The sequence below is a fragment of the Alosa alosa genome, chromosome 4 (genome assembly GCF_017589495.1).
Source record: "Alosa alosa isolate M-15738 ecotype Scorff River chromosome 4, AALO_Geno_1.1, whole genome shotgun sequence".
Taxonomy (NCBI): Eukaryota; Metazoa; Chordata; class Actinopteri; order Clupeiformes; family Clupeidae; genus Alosa; species Alosa alosa.
The window spans coordinates 29,822,565-29,844,111 of NC_063192.1; the positions used below are offsets into that span (position 1 = coordinate 29,822,565).

At 43.7% G+C, this 21,547-nt stretch overlaps 1 protein-coding gene across 1 annotated transcript in view; it reads right to left on the minus strand.

The window, feature by feature from the left end:
* adcy6b (adenylate cyclase 6b) overlaps positions 1-13,235 on the minus strand; it is a 50,770-nt gene extending 37,535 nt beyond the window's left edge. The window contains exons 1-3 of the mRNA XM_048240895.1: positions 12,992-13,235; positions 10,442-10,645; positions 8,557-9,484 (exon numbers count right to left, since the gene is read on the minus strand). Coding sequence (XP_048096852.1) covers positions 8,557-9,483 — 927 coding nt within the window. The 5' untranslated portion in view covers position 9,484; positions 10,442-10,645; positions 12,992-13,235. The remainder of the gene's footprint in view (positions 1-8,556; positions 9,485-10,441; positions 10,646-12,991) is intronic.
* Between the last annotated feature and the right edge of the window lie 8,312 nt (positions 13,236-21,547).

Genomic DNA, 21,547 nt, shown 5'->3' on the forward strand with positions numbered 1-21,547 from the left:
GGAGAACATACAGGCAGTGTTGTTTTTTTACTGGACAGCTCTGGCCTTAAGCCGGATGACAGAACTACTGCCGAGGGGAGAAAAAAAAACCTTGCAGACTGGAGTTTCACGATCTTTGATCACTCTGGGTGAGAGGGAAGCCACTTCAGGAAAGGGTATTTACAGTATGAGAGGCCCATCGAGCAGGCGTATTGTTCTTCAGCAATTGGCTGAGAGAGAGAGAGAGAGAGAGAGAGAGAGAGAGAGAGAGAGAGATGTTCAGCCTTTTTCAGGTCCAGCACTGGGACACTGCTCTCATCTTTGGTGTTTCTCTCGGCACCGCCTCCCCCAACCTCGTGGTGGAGCTACCTCACAAAGACACCCTTTGTTCCCTCCAACCATCAGACCCTGATATGCACTGCCCTCATCCTGGGCATCCATCACAAGGGGACACACACAACACAAAATAAAGGACTCAACATAGAATGAGAGAGAGAGAGAGAGAGAGAGAGAGATATATGGAAGGTAAGGAAAAGGGAGAGTAAGACATGAAGTTCTAAACGAGAACGAGGAGGAGAGAACAAAGCTGAAAAGTTGCCAAAAGAGGACCTGTATTTCACAGATTAGGCCGTCTCACCACATGAAGTAGCTGCATGCATAAAATGCTCTTGCTCTCTTTTTCTGTCAAAATCAATGGTGGTTAAAATGCTCCCTTCAAGGTTGGTAGGGATGTGAGGCAGGGTTGCTCTTGCTCTGGGATGCTATCTTCACTAGCAATGAGAGGTGGAAAAAGTACAAAAATATTGTACTCAAGTAAAAGTACCAATACTTTGATGACATATTACTCAAGTACAAGTTAAAATACCGATCTGAAAATGTGCTCAAGTAAAAAGTAGTTCATTTAAAATGTACTTTAAGTAAAAGTTACTTAGTTACTGTGAAGATGCTGACTACATCTTCCCTGTTTTAGAACAGTTTTTAATTTAATGCACTTTTGCACATATTCCTGTCTGTGTTAGCTGACTAACTGTCTGCAGGCGAAAGTAATAATTGTTAATTGGGCCACACCCACAGGTGCTCTTTTATAAAGGGCCAGTGTGTTGGTGTGGGAGAGTGAGACTGATTGATGTGCAAGTTATCGTGTGTGTTAAACATTTGGATAAATTAAAGAAAGATGTTTTCTACCAAAGAATATCCTGTTTCTATCTTTTAAAAAAACAAGATGGTGGACACATTTTTCACATTTGGTGGCAGTGGTGGGATTATCCCTCTAGTTGTGTGGAGGGAACCCACTTCTTCATTGATTTGGAACATGAAGGTGTACTGCGGAGAAGGGGACGGCAGGCCGAGGAAGAGGCCTGCTGGGAAAAGATCACTGGAGGAGTTACGCTGCTGTCCTGTTGGGTTGGCCTACGCCTGATGGAGGAATAGCTCGGGGACTCCTTAATGCTGATGTGAGCCTTGTGGGGAGCTATTCCCAAGCCCAAGAGGGCAGCAGTGACCTGAGGACTTCCTGAATATATCTAGTGGCAGACTGGCCTGTGGCCTTGGGAGTAGGCCGGTGCTCGGATAGCCTGTTATCTGCTGGGATTGCAGAGGGCTGGGTGGTGTGTCAGGCAGTCTGGAGGCCTGGATGAGGAGGTATCAGGTGGGCTGTGTACTGTGAAGAGTGCAGTTTTGGGCCAAGAAGGAGTGATCTTGAAAAGACTGGCAGTCACCTGAGACATTGTTGAACTGATCTTTTAAAGCACTACTGACTTTTTTTTTTTTATTGTAATGTACTGTTTTTTTTTTGTCTGTGCTTGAAACTATGTTTACAAGCTTAAAAGAGTGGGAAGGTAATGTGAAGATGCTGACTACAGCTTCCCTGTTTTAGAACAGTTTTTAATTGAATGCACTTTTGCACATATTCCTGTCTGTGTTAGCTGACTAACTGTCTGCAGGCGAAAGTAATAATTGTGAATTAAAGTTAATTGGGCCACACCCACAGGTGCTCTTTTATAAAGGGCCAGTGTGTTTGTGTGGGAGAGTGAGACTGATTGATGTGCAAGTTATCGTGTGTGTTAAACATTTGGATAAATTAAAGAAAGATGTTTTCTACCAAAGAATATCCTGTTTTTATCTTTTTAAAAAACAAGATGGTGGACACATTTTTCAGTTACTTTTTTTTACCAGAGACTTTCTAATGAGGAGATGCAGCACTCAACAAATCCTCCATAGTAATGCGTGGGGTTAGTTTGTAACGCCAATATGGCAGTTGTCTACACATCACAACCCTTCCGCGGCAAAACGTCAACATGTGAATACATTGAGCCAATCATGTGGTCTGTTGTGAATACATTGAGCCAATCATGTGGTGTGCTGTGAAGACATCGTGCCAATCATTTGTTGTGATCTCACCGCTGGAGCAAGATTGGTGTCGTGAAGCCTTACGCACATGCATTTCTGCCGAAATAGATGCCCGATAAGTGCCCAAAAAGCGTTGCAATATGGCTGCCGAGTGGAGGTACTTGCCTAAAAGGACTTTGGTCCTAGCTCGAGTTGCTGCAGCCAGCAGCTACTGTAAGGCAGCCATGGTCATGCTCCTATTGTGTAGCGCTGCAGCAACTCGAGCTAGGTAAAACCGATTGTTTCAGTTTTGTTCATACCGACAGTACTCGGTGACGTTGAAAAATGGAGATCTATGTGAAAAATCACCGGAGTTCTCCTTTAAGTTTGAGCAGTAGTTGATTTTCAAAGTTGGTTGCACTCATCCTTGGTTGCTTTGCAGTGAACAGTAATCCAGCACAACTGAAAAGCCCTTCACAGGCAGCTGAGACAGGCAGGCCAATGTTGAGTTGCAGAGAGTTTTTTTTATATTTGGAAACGAGCAGAAGGTTCAGCAGATTAAAGGGCGTCGGGAGGGAAGTATAGGGCCCCAAAGGGCCCTTGAAAAGTGGAATACGGGGGGCACAACATTTTCACCAGGCATTAGTAATAACTCAGGTAATCCGCACATAAAAAATCCAAACAAGTCCATAAGTAGAGTAATGTGTAATGAAGTGGAATAACACAGTGAAAAAGTATTGAACATGCTAAGAAAAAGCACTAAGGCAAGGAAAGGGAAGGAACGAGCTGGAATCCGTAAGTAGTTAGAGAGTAGTTATCATTTCTATCTGTGCAAGCTTGGTTAGTAGCCTACATATTGATGGGCTATAAAAAGGTTTTTCATTACCAAGGTGTCACACAAGAAACATTTCATGATGGATAAAAGCAAAAAGCTCTCCCAAGACCTTTGCAACCTTATTGTTGCAAAATATATCAATGAAACTGGTTACAGATGCATTTCAAAACTTCAGAATCTTCCAGTAAGCAGCATGGGAGCCATTATCTGCAAGTGGAAGGAACATCACTGCATCATCAACCGGCCATGCACAGGATCTCCTCACAATATTTCTGACCAGGGAGTCAGGATAGTCAATTCAAGAGCCAAGGACCACTCGGAGAAAGCTCCAGAAAGACTTGAAGGCAGCTAATTCAATTAAATTCTATTAAACAGTTCTGGAAGTAACTAAAGATCAGTATTCACAAGAGGGACCCCTGGAATCTGTTTAGAACAATGGGCCAAAATCACACCTGATACTGCGACTAATAAGTTTTGTCATTCAGGAATTGTCAAAGTTGTCATTACAAACAAAGGCTTTTCCACAAAGTATTGAAGAAATTTCAGTAGGCACGTTCAATACTTTTTTCTTGTGTCATTCCACTTTATTACACATAACTCTTATGTTTGGATTTTTTATATGTGTGTTAATATAATGTGTGGTGAAAATTTCGAATAGACTCACTGGAAGTTTGGCTAATTACTGGGGAAAAAAATAAGCGTTCAATACTTATTTCCACCATAGGCCTATATTTATTTTACCTGAATATTTTAATTTCCAAATTAAATGTCAAAATGAATGTCAGGCGAAATTGAAAGTTTGACTGACTGGATTTTGTATACAAAACATAGTGAAAACTGTCTAAGGTCACTCTCACTCTCCCTTGCTAAAGAGCTAAATGGTTTAGTCCGCCTGCACGATTCATAAGGTAGGCCTATCTTTTGTTTATTTAGTTGAGCATCGCTAGTAGGCTAGTGGACCGCTAATTGTTGTGCTGCTGATGCAATGTCTTTCTCCAAGAAAGCCAAGTCAGGTTACAAACAAAGGCCAAAACAGGAAAAAGAGAGACATCAAAACGAGGGGAAACAACTGCTAATAAACTTCTTAACAAAGAAAGGTGAGCACAAACGTCAAAACACGAAATCCCATGGTGTTTGCTTAAATATCTCCGCAATCATTAGTGCTAAAACGAACTGATACAACCCATTGAAATAGCGGAAAATACACTTTCATAGGTTAGGCTACACATGTAACCTGAATTATGCATCTCGTGATCCAGCTCCATCTCCCATCACTTTCAGAAAGACTGCATGCTTGATTCAGTCCTGTTGTAGGTTACATGCTGATCATTATCACTAGGCTGGTTTAGGGTTTCTTTCCCTCTCCCTTTTCTGTTTCGTTCATTTCGTTTTTTTTTATACTCAAGTAGGCTAACGGATGGTATTTTTGATGTAGTGAAGTACAATACTTCACTCAAAATGTAATCAAGTAAAATTTACCGATTTTATAAACTACTTAAAAAATACAAAATACACAGAAAAACTACTCAATACAGTAACTTGAGTAGGCTAAATGTATTTCGTTACTTTCCACCTCTTCTAGCAATAGATCTATTTACATGAGTGACAAATGACTTTGAGTGGTGTGTCTCTGCTAGGTTCTATGTTACCTCTTTGTTAATCAGTCACTAATGACATAATTTTATTAAAGGGATATAGTAGAGTTTGGGGCTATTTCATCAGCCAAGGTCAACAAAAAGTGAGGCTCTATTGCTTGGTCAGTGGGGGAAAGGAGTATATGCCACATCTCCTGGATGGGCTGCACTGGGAAAAAGATGGGGGGGGGGGGTTCTGAGGAATAACAAAATTATGCAGAAAACTTGAAAAAATGCATCTGGAAAGGTGGCTGTTGCCTAAAATGGCATATGGGGGGGCTAATATTCATCATTCATGACTTGGTGGCATCATCTTTGCCATCGACTAGCCTGTGTGGACCCTCCATCGGACCTTTTGAAACAAAATGCAGTCGGTTTGGGGGGAATTTTTTTAGGGATAATTTATATTGGTTCCCACAATATGTTTTGTTTTTGCCTAGGGAAGAATGTGGGCATGGACTGGGCCCACAGATGTGACATGGAGGGTCGTGAATTGCACAATTCTGAGGACTTTGAATAGGACTTCTGAGGTTTGGATATTAGATAAGTCCCTTTTCTTAAAGCGATGGTTCGGAGTAATTTCACCCTAGGGTCCTTTGCACCATGACCCCGAGCCAAACACCCTCCCAGAACCTGTTTTCCCTTTGTCGAACCCTGGTTGAGTAGCGCTGTCAGTCGTAATGGTACCAACTTTTATCTCGTAAATTACCCCACTAATAATGCCCTGAATGGTGCGAAACTTCTACAGTAGTACAACTGTGTTCTTTACTCATAAAATGAGGCATTGAAAAGTTTGTAAGTACACCAGGAGTTTATTTGAATAAAACTTGCCTGATGGATGCTACTATCTGCTACTATACCGCTGCGTTGACGTTACTTCCGTGATTTGGGAAAAGCCCGTAAAAACACTGGCAGGAAGCATGCATAAGGATGTAGATCCAGGAATGCACTAATATTTTGTTCGTAGTACCAGTTTGCAACAATTATTAGTTAACACTAAGTTGTAAACACACAAAAAAATATTAAAAACTGGATATACCAAAAAACGTTGATGTAAAACGTTGAAGGTCTTAATTCAATTCTTAGTATTGCAATAAAGTATACATTTATATACATAACATCTCAAATCTCTTTCTCTGTCTGTTTGTTGCTCTCTCTCTCTCTCTCTCTCTCTCTCTCTCTCAGAGAATGAGCCTGGACTGATTAGGGCCAAACATGCACATAACCACCAGAGACAGAACGTGTTGGTGTGTAAGAGCCTTGGCACACTATGCAGCCTCCCACCCCTTCCCAGAATGCCCTACTGAATACAGCTCAACTAATCAGGCGTTTACCTAGAAAGATAAATACTCACTGAACCAAATAAATATAGCTGGAAAAACTGGCACTACTACATGGATCTCACCACACCATGACTGTAAACATCAGCTATCGGCCATTTCATGACACAACTCCAACCCTTGGACTATCATTATCTCATGCATACCGCTATGCATAACATCATGTCAATGACACCGCTGACAAATTCCTTTGTGTCATCCACACGCTCAGCTGTTTTTGGGGAGGTTAACATGGATGTATGGATAGTTAATAATATACACACGATTGTCAGTGCTGCCATGTCCAGGCCCTGAGTAATAAGAGTGAGTGTGTGTACAAGTAAACAGTACAATGGGGGCTGGCAGGAGAAAGAGAGAAGAACAGTCTCCATACTGTGGTCTCCAGAGAGTCTGCCTGGGGCGTAAGGTTTCTCTCTCAACAGCTGGTCATGTTCGGACTCTAGCGAGACCTGAATCGGAATAAGAATTCACCTTTACCTCTGCTCGTTCAAATTTCTGCAAACATTGCATCACCACAAAAAAAAAGCCTGAACTTATTGACTGAAATCCGCTTTGCATCGTGGCAGTTCCACTTACTGTGTTTGGAATTCCTGTGGCCGGCCTTGTCCTGACAAGGTCAAAACAAATAACACCTCGGCGAGTTCACATCTAATGTTTTATGTTTATGTGGCTCAGAGCTTGACCTTTCTGCGAGAAAATACTGTGTTGTTGCCATTCATCACCAGAGAGAAATCTCCGACATGCTGGCTAATTGAAAATGGCTTTCCCATCCTTGTGTTCAAGACAGAGGACAAATGCTTCGTTTTGATGAGGATCTTTCATGCACCACATTCAAACTGTGGTCTGCGATGATCTCACTGTCTGTTCACTTTACAAGAGAAGTACAACAGCTTAAAAAAAGCTATCATCAGCCAGCATCAGACATAAACTATTGGCATTAAATCAATAGTGGGACCATTACAACATTAGGTTGCAGCCAGGCAAAGTCACAAAGGAGGTCAAAATACCAGGGGTAAATGGCACTAACTATTTGGGTCATTATGAAGCTACATACTGTGCTTAAGCGCTGGTGAGTATCGATCACGCACGCTGACACGTGGGAGCTTGCTGTCGGAAAATGTGATGTGGCATCCGCATCATCCGATGACAGACAGCAATCAACACCCCTGACAGGCCTGACCTGGAGCGTCCGCGGGCGAAAGAGAACGAGAGCTGACACCCCGGTCTTTCCCATTTCCACAAGGAGCCATATCATAATCGTCTCCCACTCAATTAGCCACTAGCGCTTCAGCCACCTCAGAATGTATGATACCCATTTTGATGAATCTCTCTCTCTCTCTCTCGTCGCTCTCTCTCTCTCTCTTTTTCACCCCTGCTGCTTTGCATTTCGAACCGAGGACTTGCAGGCTGGGCTCCCATTGTGCGTCTGTGTCCACTCCACGGCTGTGCGCTGCTCAATAGGCTGCCTCGCCCACTGCCTGTGGACTCCATTACAATGCTGCCCTTGTCTGAGAGAGTGCAGGCCTGGACGCTGCTGTATAATGTTATCATGATATTCCAGTGCTGTCACAGACTAAAGAGGCTCCTTTAACTGAGCTGACCTCTCACCATTCCCTGCGGAACCGCTAACAGTGCCCTACAGAGACCTAACCGAAGAGGCTAAATTCCATTTTAATGCCACTGTGACTCACAATCTAAAATTAGCGCAGAAGAGAACACCCAACAGAGAATCGGTTAGATTTTTTCACTTTAATGCCCTTTCATATTTTACAATTGATGTTAAGTGTTCTTTCTTCGCCACATGCTCTATTAGGTGGCTTGGCATAGTACGTGCCCCATGAATCACAATCACAATCTTGAACTACAAACAAGGGCAGAACCGTGCTGATTCTCAGTAACCCACAACAGGAAATGGAACCAGGAACACAACGTAGTAGGTTCCTGTATTTTCTGTAATGTAGTGGATTTCTTCATATTTTGATGATCCTTAAAAAGCTCATTCAGAAATATTTGTGTTACTCATGGGTTATTATGACAGGACACATCCTATTGTTTATGAAGATGAATGACATGCTATTTAGTTCTGAGGCACCTTCTGTTCAGAGACTAACCAGAAGACCTACAGGCTTAAGTCTGCATCCCCCTTGGACAAGTTGAGGAAAACGCTTGATGATGGAGACATCGGACGCTTCCAGATATGACTTCATACCACTTTGAAAAGCAAACAAATAGTCTTCTGCCAACCCAAACTACAAAAACCATGACTTAATCCAACGTCCCAAGGCCACAGAGAACATGTGCAGTGCTCACATGTGCATGTACACACACACACACACACACACACACACACACACACACACACATACAGTAAATCCACACACTTCTGACCATATGCAGTCACATTTTAAACATGCTGATATCTACAATAACATCTTCCTACCTGTTTCCAGAGGAAACTGTCCGCCTGGTTGGTGGTCCAGACGGTGGCGACGTGGATGGTGGAGAGAGTGACCCCGCTGAGGACAGCGGCGCGCATGCGCACCGGCAGCAGCGTGTAGATGATGTAGATGAAGAAGACGGACCACCACACGCCCTCGGACGCGCTCCGCGGCGCCACCATCAGCACGCCAAAGGCCTGCACGCCCAGCAGCACGGCGATGACCAGGTAGCTGACCATCCACATGTAGTCCTGGTGGAAGCCGTTGCGGTTGCACACCACCATCAGCGCCAGGAAGAGAGCCATGGCCACGCAGAGGGTGGACACGTAGGCCGGGTCCGGCGGCACGGTCTGCGCACAGTGGAAGGCCAGCATGACGCCGCAGACGAGCACCAGCACGCCCATGAGCATGGTCAGCGAGCTCTGGTTGAGCCGGAAAAAGTAGCGCTGGTACAGGCGCTCCAGCTTGGCCGAGCGGAACTGCTTGGACTGGAAGACCCGCACCAACCGCAGCCAGCAGGCCAGCGCCGCTGCCGCACCCCGCCCGCGCTCCTCGTCCCCGGCCTCGTCGTCATCGTCCTCCCCTCCGTCGGCGCCGGTCCTCCTCCTGGACTCGCCGCCGGTGCCGTCGTCGAAGGTCAGGTCGACGGCCTGCGGGCCCATGCCGGGCTTGTTGCGGCCGTAGTGGTCCTCCTGCCAGACGCAGCGCGTGCTGAAGTTGCTGCTGCTGGCGCCGGGCTGCTGCTGCTGCAGGGGCTGGGCGGAGGCGGCCGGCTCGGGGCTCTCGGCGTCCCGCAGGCAGCTCACATAGCGGGCGCCACACAGAGAGGAGCCGCCCTTGCGCCGGCCCTTCTTGTTGCCATTGCGCTCCCCCCAGGCCGCCTTGCGGTCGTCCACCCTGGCCACTAAGAAGCCGCTGACCCAAGACATGCTGGAGGAGACGGGCAGCGGAGAAGAGAAAGAGTTAACATGAGAAGACATGACGTACAGAACAGAAGAAAAGAGAGAAGGGAGAGAGTGAGAGAGAAAATTAATGGAGTCTAACAACACTATGTAAATGTTATTAAAAGCACCTGTAACCTAGAACCAAAAAAAAAACAATCACAAAAATACCACTTTACTCTAGAACCACTTACTCAGGGTGTTTTTTTTATTGTTTACCAACAACTGACATTTGACACTGAAGCTAAAAACACATAAGCGTGTCTGCTATAGTGACACAGAGAGCATAACTTGACACTTTATTTAATGGGCCTGTCACATTTGCTTTTCCAAAGTCCCTTGGGTGATATGATCACAATTGGTTAGATGGGACACACCCCTGTTTACACATGCATTCAACCTGTACAGCCAGAGGTGTCAGAGGTGTGTTTAGATTGCGCCGTTGCCAATCTCACATTCATTAACAACTCCCTTTGTCTGGGTCACATCAGAACGCACAGAATTTACACTCCAAAAGATATGTGGTCATATGCATCTCAGACCAACTCGGCAAGTGATTTGAGTGATCGGATCACAATGCGTCTTGGTAATGGCTTACACCTGTATTCAGTGGAGTATTCCAAGTACGTGGTTTAGTGACTCAGTGTAAGGGGTAAACCTCCTAATAGAAGAGCTGTATGGCTTCATTCTCCTAACGAAACAATGCCATAGGGGTCTTGTTGTAGAAGGTTTATCACTTACTCTTGAGTTTACTTACCCAGGTTTGTCACTAAACCACATACTCGGAATACCCCCAGAGCTGACTACTAATCTGATCACCCAAGACGTATTTTAAAAACAAACGTAAACAGGGTCAAAAAGATAGATCAGAGGTTAGATGACAGTTAGGATATTGAAAACAACATTTTGTACATTTTGTGCTGGTAAAAATGGCATGTGACCTCACCTGTATGGCTCCTTTCGTGAGTTGTAGCTGTGCTCTCGGAGTCTTTGTGGCTCCTCATTTATCCCAATGGGCTAAGGCAATACTGTCAGGCAGGGGCAGCCCGAGGAGAGCAGGCCTCACGTCTCCTGTAGCCTCTCACGCCTAAGGTCAAACTCATACAGGCTTTCGATTCCTATACCCTCTGCATTGCTCAGGTAACCGAGTCTAGATAGATAGATAGATATACTTTATTGATCCCTAGGAGAAATTCAAGAAGAGTCTGTTGACAAAGACAAAATAATGACAGAAGGCAGCATAAAAAAACATATCAGATGTCACTAGCTTGCCTCTTTAAAACTAGTAGTAACAGCACAGTTCTAAAATACACGTAGGTTGCAATGAAGCATTTTGACATTGTGATACTATTACACATAGAAAATCCTTGAAGCAATAAAAGAGGTTGAATAGACACATATTCCCACAATTATGCCACTGAAGGTGTAAAGCCTGATTCTTAAAATGACTACAAAAGGTCAAATCAAAAACTAGGACACAGAGAAAAGGGTGCTGCTGAGCTGAGAGAGTACAAACTATACTACTATCTAAAACTGCATCCGAGTACAAGGCAGGTGTTCCCATTACACTGTGTTTTGGTGACAAAAAATACTGTAATATTTTTAACCTACTTATCTGATGGCTAATAACAAACATATTTTGGCCTGATGTGCAAGGAAGATGGCCACCGCTCCTCTTCATTTGACTTTGAAACACAAACACAGAGAGAGTCCAGGCAAAGCAAGCTGCCCAAAACATAAGCATGGCATGGGTAGGGTCAGTTTGCTCTGTTTGACATCAAAGGCTTCAGTGAATGGGTGCCATCAAGGGCGATGAGCTCTCAAATACAGATTAAATTGCCCGTGCTTCCCCCAATTAGACTGGATGAGTGAGTGGTCTCCAGCTTGTCAGGGTCATTAGCCTCAAATGTAAGTAAAATAAATAAAGGATTTTAACATCACAACCTGCTGGTCAAAGTCCAGCCAGGCTCCAGCTTTTAGAATTTATAGGAAGACGATAATGTAGCCGTAGAGGTCTATGCCACACTTTCCACAGACTAAAACGAGACCACGGCACAAATCAGTACCCTCATCATTGAGAGGCTTAAGGTAGTGGCTATGACGAAGGAAACATTTCTGATGCTGTTTTCGCATATATGCCATATTTTCTAACATAGATGCTGTGTCTCTCTATGCCACTGTATTTCGCATCCTGAGCTCAGTATATCACATTGTCCAGCGTCTGCTCTTCGACTATTTTCTCGGTGACCTCTGCACTGGCAAGAGGTCGCTGGCTACAGCAGAGCAGAGTGCACTACATTTTCAGTCTAATGAGCAAACCTTCCCACGAAGTGACAGGTCGAAACATGCCTCTGTAACCGTCGCAAATTAATGCAGCATTTGTATATTTGTACACAAGGTATGTATTGCTCTAATTGCTGGGATTACCCTTCCAACACGTTATCATTCAGACTGACTTCGAGACAAGCATTAATTCTCTTCTGGTACGTTTAGGACCGGTCAGACAGCAGCATGCGGGTCTTATGTAATGCAAACAGTGCAAGTGTGGGTTTAGGCAGCATCCATTTCGATTGCATTCTGTGATGTTCTCATTCACACACAGCTCATCGTGTAGGCTACACTGGGAGTTGTAAGCTATGACATAATAGGTTTCACATTGTCTCCGCTGTTTTCGCAAGATATATGTCAATGCAATCGCACCTGGGAAAATTTGGTCGCAAGTGTGTGACATTACCAGGGGACACACTGCCATTACATAACAGGGAACATTCCGCGTGTGTGACAGCCGTACGGATGACTCCACTGAATTGAAGCCTACCCGTGCAATGTCATGTCTTGTTTCGGGGAAAATGTATATCACTCATTTATCAGTTCTGAAGGTTACAACACTGAGTTAGGGACAGAATCTACATCACAAACTCAAAGTTCCCCGCAAGCCGATAGACAATGTGTCCAAGAACTTCTCAGTTGGATTCCACAGCACATTTTCACACTTGTGAGTCGTCAACTTCCGACCACAATAACGACCTACACCGCAGACTTGTCTACTCTATGTCGGTTTGTATACAATAGAACTGGGTTACGAAACTTTGTTTCTGTTTCAGCAGGTTCATAGTAACGACAGATGCAGTCACTATTTACAATCGCAAAATGGCAAACGATGACGCCGGATTTTAAAACTTAGACTACTACATGGATAGGCTACATTTCACATCTGCTCGTTACAGTGAATTAATATTGTGGCTGTTGCCTAGTGTCAGTACATTGCTGTATTTAGCTTATAAATGAACAAACCATGATACGTTAGGGCAAGTTACACAGACACAAGGGAACCTCGGCAACACTCGTTTTTATGATGGCAAGTTTTCTCTCGTTATTCGATTATAACTATGCCACTGTCATGCGACTTAATGGTCAACAAACAGTTCTCATCTGAACCCTGGCGACTGTGAAGGAAGCATTTGCGTATCAGAATGAGAAATCGTAGACCACTCACCAGAAACAAGCTAGGTTCTGCACCGCAGTACACTTCTTCATCCCTCTGCTGCTAAATACTGTCAGCGCCGTGTCCATTGCAATGCGAAGACGCGCAGATGGTTGTAAGCACACAGTTTGCATCCAGGGGCAGGGCGATGGTTACAATTTTACAATAGCGTGCAAGCTCCGCGACACCAAGTGATATATTCACGTTCTTCCTCACTCTTGCTTGGACTCTCCCTCCCTTACATTCACCCTTAAACCACAAAGTCTAGAGTCCCCCTAGAGGTAGCCTGATCTTGATTGTGTGTGTGTGTGTGTGTGTGTGGAGGAGAGAGAGGGGAGTGCGTGCGTGTCTTTCTCAGAGATATATTACCGTTAATATACTAGACAGATAGATAACACGGTGCATATGACAATCATGTTGGTTAAATGGAACAGAGTTGCTTAATAGCAGACTGAAGTAAAGCTATTTTAATGAAATTTTTTTCTCTTGGGAATTGGTCTGTCTGAGCTCTTGCAGTGCTACATGCTGATAAAAACAATCTGTGCAGGGGATAGGGTTGGCGTCACCAAACGGGAACAGAGCAAAATGCAAACAGAAGTTGTGTTTGCTTAGTATACAGCCAATGGTCACTTTGAGTGCAGTTTGTACTCTGCTGCTGTTCTCATGAGTGCTTTCATCTTTTGCCAATAATTATTGTACTAACATACTCACATGATTATTATACTAACATACTCACATGATTTGTTAACGTGCTGTTTACATAACATCAGTATACAGGCTTATACATTATCCTTGTTTATATATGTTTGTGTGAGCGTTTTGGGGATAACTGTACACTGTAAATTAAGGTCACTCCCCCTCAGTCTAACTAATGTTTGTCTTCAGACAAGCGTCATTCTTTCACTGATTTACTATCGCCTGAATCAGTACACCTTTCCTGCTACCCGTTTCTCTCTCGAGTCCGACTCCTCTCAGTTTGTTTCCTTCCCTTAACATATTCCCAATTCCCGAATCTAAAGAGTGATTGTGTTTTATACTCTGACAAGAAGACTTGAAAAAACGCCAAGGCATGTATTTCAATTGAAGTCTGACAGCGTCACCCAGTGTCTCATTATTGCACTACAATGAAAATGTGAAGATGGTCTGAGAGGTAAAGGGTTTATTACACCATCTCGAAACGATTATGATTTGCAGTACTTTGTACGAGAATTTACTAGGCCTATACAAAAACCAACACTGAGGCTCTATTTCATTAAAATTCTCCCCAAAATAATTTCAATATAGATTTTGTGGTGGGCCTGGTGGCGTTTAGACGCCTCTAGCTGGCGCCACAGTCCTATGATAAGCTTTCTTCTGTCCTTTTTGTTCATGCGCACGACATCACTCCAAACGCATTTGGGGAGGAACTCTCACAGGTAAAGACGAAATTGAATAATTTTGTAATGAAAAGAGGCAGAGCAAAGGACCAGTATTGGTACATGTAAGTACAAGTAGCCTACATTTGATTTGCATGATTACAGCACATTACGCACAATGGTGACGAATGTTATGAATGAAAAATGTTAAGTGTCTTACATTACACTGATTAATAAGTTCACTTGCACACTTCTGTCCAAATTTCTTACACTTAATAACTGTCCAACTGATGCATGATAATGTCCTCTCCGGGTTTAAGAACATTACAAGGCACATGTAGGCCTATAGAACAGAATAACAGAATTGAGAACCCAATATGACATTCGAGTACTCATTTCTGCCCCCTTCAGCTCTGAGGTTTTCTGTGGCATTCTGTGTATAGAGAGAGAGTAACGCACACTCTGGCTCCAAACGTAATTTATCGGAAACCCATAATGCCACAATGACTTATTTATATAATTTTCATATTTTTTGTAACTATTTTAAATAAGCCTATTTACTGTGGCATTCACGTCATAGTATGTATCAAACCAGTGCTCATCTGAACTGACATACTAATCTGAACTGACAGCAATTTTAGCATTCCTAAATGACCTAAATCCACCAATCACCAACAAAAATGCAACCTATCTCAAGCATTAAGTAATGTGACATTTTCAACTCCGATTTATGGAGAGTAGTTATCTATTGGAATAGGCTACACTTTCCCTAAAAATGTGCATGTGTGTGTGTGTGTGTGATGAGAGAGAGGAGGACTTCCCCAATCAGAATCTGTGGAAGTCAAACTCTGAGGTGGTGGTAGATGGCAGAATTGTACAACTTGCACTTTGATAGTTTCCAAAAAAGGCACAGCATAGCAAGACTTAGCCTGAACTGCCAGATCAGTGAAAACTGAGAAGAATGCTGGCAGCATATTTGTCCTGGACACACTACACCCATCACATCATCCAGCTACATGAAAAAAAGACTAGTAAATTCCAGTGTGAAAAGTTTCAGCCTAGATGGCCTAACTGGTTACAGTTTCATTGAATTTGAATTGGCAGATTCAAGTACAACGATGACCAACTGTTTATGTTGGAATACACTGCTCCATTCAAAGTTTGGCATGGATGTCCATTTTCTGCCTTGTGCACCAGATAAGTTGGATTGCTTCTTAACTAAAGGTCTGACACTAATGCTAGGCTTTGACAAAACAGGCTGTTCTGGCGTAGGTATTGACAACTGCTTCTGTTGCATACTGCGGAATGTATAAGTGACTGTGTAGTCTATAATATAAACTATATAACACATACAGGAGTAACTTAACGCATCCAACGCAAGATGGTGAAAACGCTCAATTCAAACTAAAATAGCCTATGTTGTTTTCCATCTGACGATATGTGAAATACGCGTCTAAATGACGAGCCCGTTTAAAAAATCGGTAACTGAATAGAATCGCGAGACTGAATCGGAGACTGAATGTACGACCGACTCCACTCGAATCCTGGGGGATGATGTAAAAAATGCCGATACATTATTTATTATGAGGGGGTAATCTATCCCTTCTTGCACTCTGCTCCATTGAGCCACCATTGATCAAGACACCCGAAAAGAGATTCGCGAAGGGGTGTTTTACCGAATTGAATAAAATGCATGGAGCCTGTGTCATTTATTTTCGAATACGAGTCAACGGAGAACAGTTCGTTTCCACTGCTGCAGCTAAGCTGTAGCTTCTTTCTGAACTTGGTCTGAGCCGACCAATATTTGTTTTATTGCGGATGTCCCTATCCAATTCAAGCGTCTTTTTGCTTAAAGAGGTTAGTCCGTTTTTTATTCGTGGGTGGAGTGACAGCAACGTGGTGATGCTTTGTCAAGAGTGAGATTGAAATGGGAAACGTCACCAGTAGGCTACGTAGTGTACTTTCTCGGTATGATGTGTTCGGACGCTTACTGCCTGGCAGTAGGCTATTATCATTTTTAATTATCTTTTCTTTTGGAAATGCAAGTTAACCTGTGTATGTGTATAGGCTATTCCAACTGGAACTCAATTTTACTTTGTATAACTGTTACGTGAAACTTTAGTGAAGTGGATGTGATTACGTCACCAACAGATGGAGTCAATCTTGATTTTATATCTAGCCTATAAATCTATTTGTTCATTTTTGAGTAACCTATATTTCACTTTCTAAAGCTGTTACATAGCTTATAGTCACTATAACATGGACATCTTTGTTGACATTGACAAATACCCAAGTGATTGATATTATGAGAGGAAGATATTTGTTTCATCTGTTGCCTTTCGTACAGTTACTGTATTTCTCCTTCAGTGAAAGTTAGTGTCATGTGTTAGTGTTTAGTGGCACATTTGTCAGTTGTAGACAATGTTTTTTTTTTTTCTCAATTGATAACAGTGTGTCCTCACTGGTGTTTTTTTTTAAAATGATCACATCAAACAACAACACTAATTCAACATTTCTACTAGACACTGTTTAGAGAAGAATGTATTTTAATGTCAGAGACACTACTTGGGTTAGGAATGTGTGTGTGTGTGTTTGTGTGTTTGTGCATGTGTGTGTGTGTGTGTGCATGTGTGTGTGTGTGTGTGTGTGTGTGTGTGTGTTTGTGTTTGTGTGTGTGTGTGTAGCCTAGATATTTTTAGAAATTAAGAAAATGCAGTGTGTGGCTCATCACAGTGTGTTGCCATATGTGACCCTGACCCATAAATGCTCAGTCATCACTGTCGGGATGCAGATATTGGGCACCTGGCTCCTTCCTCCTGGTCCATTCCTTGTGGGCTCTAGGTGTATGTTGTAGCTGTTCATGTTGCGACCAGCGTTGGGGCTCCCATATTGGCATCTCTGACGTATCTATTGGGGTGACCCTGGGCTAAATATTTCAAGCCTGGAAACCATATCAACACAAAATGCATCATGCTAAATCAATTAATTTTAAATTATTATTCGTATGAGACAAGTAGTGTTCATGGTGATTAAATAAATGAAATCACTAAATAAGTTTGTAACATGTATGTATAATAGAAAGCCATAGCCATGCAGAGAAATGTGTCAGGTCACAGTCAAATGTCAGTTCCCACTCTTTTGACTGAGTCTCACATGAGTCTTCTGAGTTCTGCTGATGGCGTGTGAGCAGCTACACACCCTGGTGCTGGTTGGAAAGGAGGGAGAGAGAGCAAAGTGAACACTCAGATCTGTGCACTTGTGAAACACAATCTATCATGTCAAATCTTTAACCCAACTCCAGTGAAGCTCTGGAGCTACTTAATTGTTATGCATACATGTATCGAGAATGACATGCCTTCATTAAGATTTCCTGTTGGAGGATCATTTTTGAGGAAAATAGGGTGTGTGGAATGGTTTTTCTTTTTAACCACTCAATAGATTCAGCCTAGAATATATTTAGACACATATACTTCTACATAGATTCAATCTCATACATAGATACCAATGAATATATTGGCCTTCACATACACACATACTACTAGTTATCTTCACCCTCATACATACATACCATTAGCTAAATTCATGCTCATACATACTCCACTGGCTATATTCACCCTCTTTCATATATAGTATACTACTGGCTATATTCACCCTCATACATACAGTATAGTATACTACTGGCTATATTCACCCTCATACAGTATAGTATACTACTGGCTATTTTCACCCTCATACATACAGTATAGTATACTACTGGCTATATTCACCCTCATACACACACTCACCTCCCATCTCATCCACTGTCATGCTCATTCCCATCCACACACCTCCTCACATGCGCTCCCCTCCTGCTGTGTGCATCTTCCTGCTCACTTTCCCCAGTAAGAGGAAGAACGCAGTATTTATTTATCCTCTCTCTGACGTGGGCCCTCAGGTGAGCTGAGCCATGCGTGTGTCAGAGCCTTTCACCTGTGAGGCGCACTGAGCTCCCCTCCACTCCCTAAAATAGTGCTGTCTCTGTTCAACAATCTCTCTCTCTCTCTCTCTCTCTGTCTAACTCTCTCTCTCCAGCTCTCTCTATTTCCAACTCTCTTTCTCTCTCCTCTCTCTCTTTCCAACTCTCTCTCACACTCTCTCTCTCTTTGCTCTCTCTCTCTCACTCTCTCTTGTTCTCTCTCTCTCTCTCTCTCTCTCTCTCTCTCTCTCTCTCTCTCTCATACATGCATAATGCCCCAGCCAGAGGATCTCTCCCTACAGAGCACCTCAAAGCCCTGGGACAGACTGACAGACATCTGTACTGAATGCTTGAGTGCAGTTCATGGGTCTGCAGCAGCCAACTTTTTGCCAAGGATTTAACTGTTTAACTCTATCCCTCTATCTATCTTAGTCTCTCTTTCTCTCTCTTCCTCACTGCATCTTTCGTTTGCTCTCGTTCTCTCTTTCTTACCATTTAGAGTGTGTCTGAACAGATTAGTCTGTGGGTTTTTTAGCTTTCAAGCTCTTGGTTCATGTTTTATTCACGTGTACTGCTCATGCAGAATTCGAATTGATGGCCCCCTTCTTTCGCTTCTCTTGCCTGACTGTAGTGAGCAACATGTCCTCATCAATTATGGATCTTAGATCTGCTGGAGATTTCAAATTGACCAGGCTGAAGATCATATGTGTGGGTAGGTTAGCCCTCAGATCAGCCAGTAATGTGTTGGGCTCTTTTTAAGTATGTGATGACAAAGCAGTGATTATAGCCAATGGAATTTTGATTTGAGAGGAAAAGAGTTGGGCATTGCTGCTAATGCTGCTTTCAGGCCTTCTTTTGGAATGAGGGCATTAGTTTGCATTCAGCTATGGGTTATAGAGACCTCAAACAGACTGTTTTATTCTGACTACAACAGGAGTCTGTTAAAATTCAAAGGGGATATGCAGAAAAATGTGCTGTCACTTATGCCTTTATTCTTGTTTGCCACGGCAGTGTTGGATGATGTTTGGATCTATAGTGGATGCGGAAGAGAAATTGATTTGGAAGCACTAATGATAGTTTGCCAGAGAGAAATGAACATGTGTGTGTGTGTGAGAGAAAGAGAGAGAGAGAGATAGTCTGTACAGAAGAGCTTGTGTCTAAGTGAGTGTGTGTGTGTGTGTCTGACTGACTGTCTGTGTTTGTGAGTGTGTGTGTGTGTATGTGTGTTTCAGTACATGTACTGTATCAACACCAGTCAGCCACTGCGTGTTCTCCAGTCTGGGGAGTGCCTTGGCTGTCAGGGTAAAGCCAACCATGTCAGGCAGCCACAGCAACGTGCCACACAGGGGGATACGTCCACATATCTGACACACGCTGTGAGAACAAGAGACATCCGCCATCGCTGCATCCCATAGCCCACATTACCATAGCACCACCCTCCTCACCTCCACACCCTCTCAACCCTCCACCCTTCCACACCCAGTGACTCGACTCCACCCAAAGTCCCCCCTCTATCCTATTCTACCCGCTCTGTCCATGTAGGTATATGCAGGAAAGAAATGCATTTAGATTTATCACTGAGTCTGGCTGTTTGGGTTGGTTAGGACTGTTTAATCTTATGTTGTTATATTGTTATGTTGTTATGTTCGAGATTTCAGCTTTTCGCTGGTATGTCTGGAGGGTGTGTTGAAATAAGCGCTGATGACTGTGGTGATATTTATGCTGCTCCTAGTACTATCCTCCTAATACATCTAACTATTGTGGCCCCTGTTCAAAGAGAAAAGAAATAAAAACACATGAGCGAGTTCTAATGATGTACCTTGAGGGAGCACTGCAAGTGAGGAGAGGGTGAGTGAAAGAAAGGGAGTGAAAAAGACTAGTGAGAGAGAAGAAAGAGAGAGAGGGGGAGAGAGATAGAGGGAGGGAGGGAGGGGCGGGACATAGAGGGGGGGAGAGAAAGAGGAGGAAAGACTGAGTGCACAGGCATGCTACACTTCACTCCACCGCCACCCCGAGAGGAGAGGAGAGGAGAGGAGAGGAGAGGGAGCACCATGAGAGAGTAGCAGAAGCAGGCAGAGGGTTCCCTCTCTCCAACCTCCATCTGAGTGAGTACCTCTCTCCTCCGCCTCGCACTCTAGTTAGACTTCACCCAATCTCACTTACTCAGCTGAGCTGACCACTAGTTTTTGGACGTATCGGTCAATGTGTACAGTTTAAGATGGAATAGAACTGAGGCACAACAGTAACAAGCCATTAGCGCTGGGAAAGAACAACATCTGCCTTCAGCCAAATGGGATTGTGGCCAGCCAGCCTCATTAGGATCTCGCCTGCGGCACCAGTGGAGCATATTGCAATTTTCCTCTTCTTGTTTCACTGGAAAAAATAAGTCTTTTCCAGCCATAATTAGGTCTGCTTGTGTTGTTGCTGTTTCACTTAAGGGCCACATGCAGGTGGCTGGAGTAACCCCTGCTAGGTCAGTCCTACCCAAGCGTGTCTTGGCTGGGTCAGTTTGTGCATGCTGGGTCAGTTTGTGCTTGGTCCTGGTGGGTTGTGTGAAGGCGACATGCTGTGGGTTGGGGCGTGTATGCTGTGTACGGAGCTGGAGGTAATGGGTGGATGCCTCTCTCTCTCTCTCTCTCTCTCTTCACTTCTCTCTATCACTCTCTCTCCCCCATCTCTCTCTCTGTGTCGGGTGCGCGCGCCAGGCGCTCATGGCTCATCTTGTGTGTAGGGGAAGGAGTGCATTTGGAACCACTGGGCTTCCTGAGTAGGGGCAAGTAAATACTGCATGAGCCAGAGCACTAAAAGCCTGTCCCGTGAGAAGTGCTTTCTGTGTGTGTGTGTGTGTGTGTGTGTGTGTGTGTGTGCGTGCGCGCACAACATCAGTGTGTAATGCCTTGATTAAATTTGATGAACCAGCATGCAGAGAGGTGGAGAGGCCTGATTCCAGTCTTCCTCCTTCTTTTTCTCCCCCCTCTCTCTCCCTTTCTCCCTTTCTCTCTTTCTCTCCCTCTCTCTCTTTCTCACTTTATCCCCCTTCGTAGAAGCCCCTTCAGAATGATCACATTTCATTTCTTGATCTTGATCATGATTGTTACTTCAGAACAATAGCAGGACTCTCGAGAGGCTTCCTGGCTACACCACCTACAGTAGTGGCTACCACACACACACACACACACACACCTACAGTAGTGGCTACTCACACACACACACACACACACACTACTCACACACACACACACACACACACACACACAG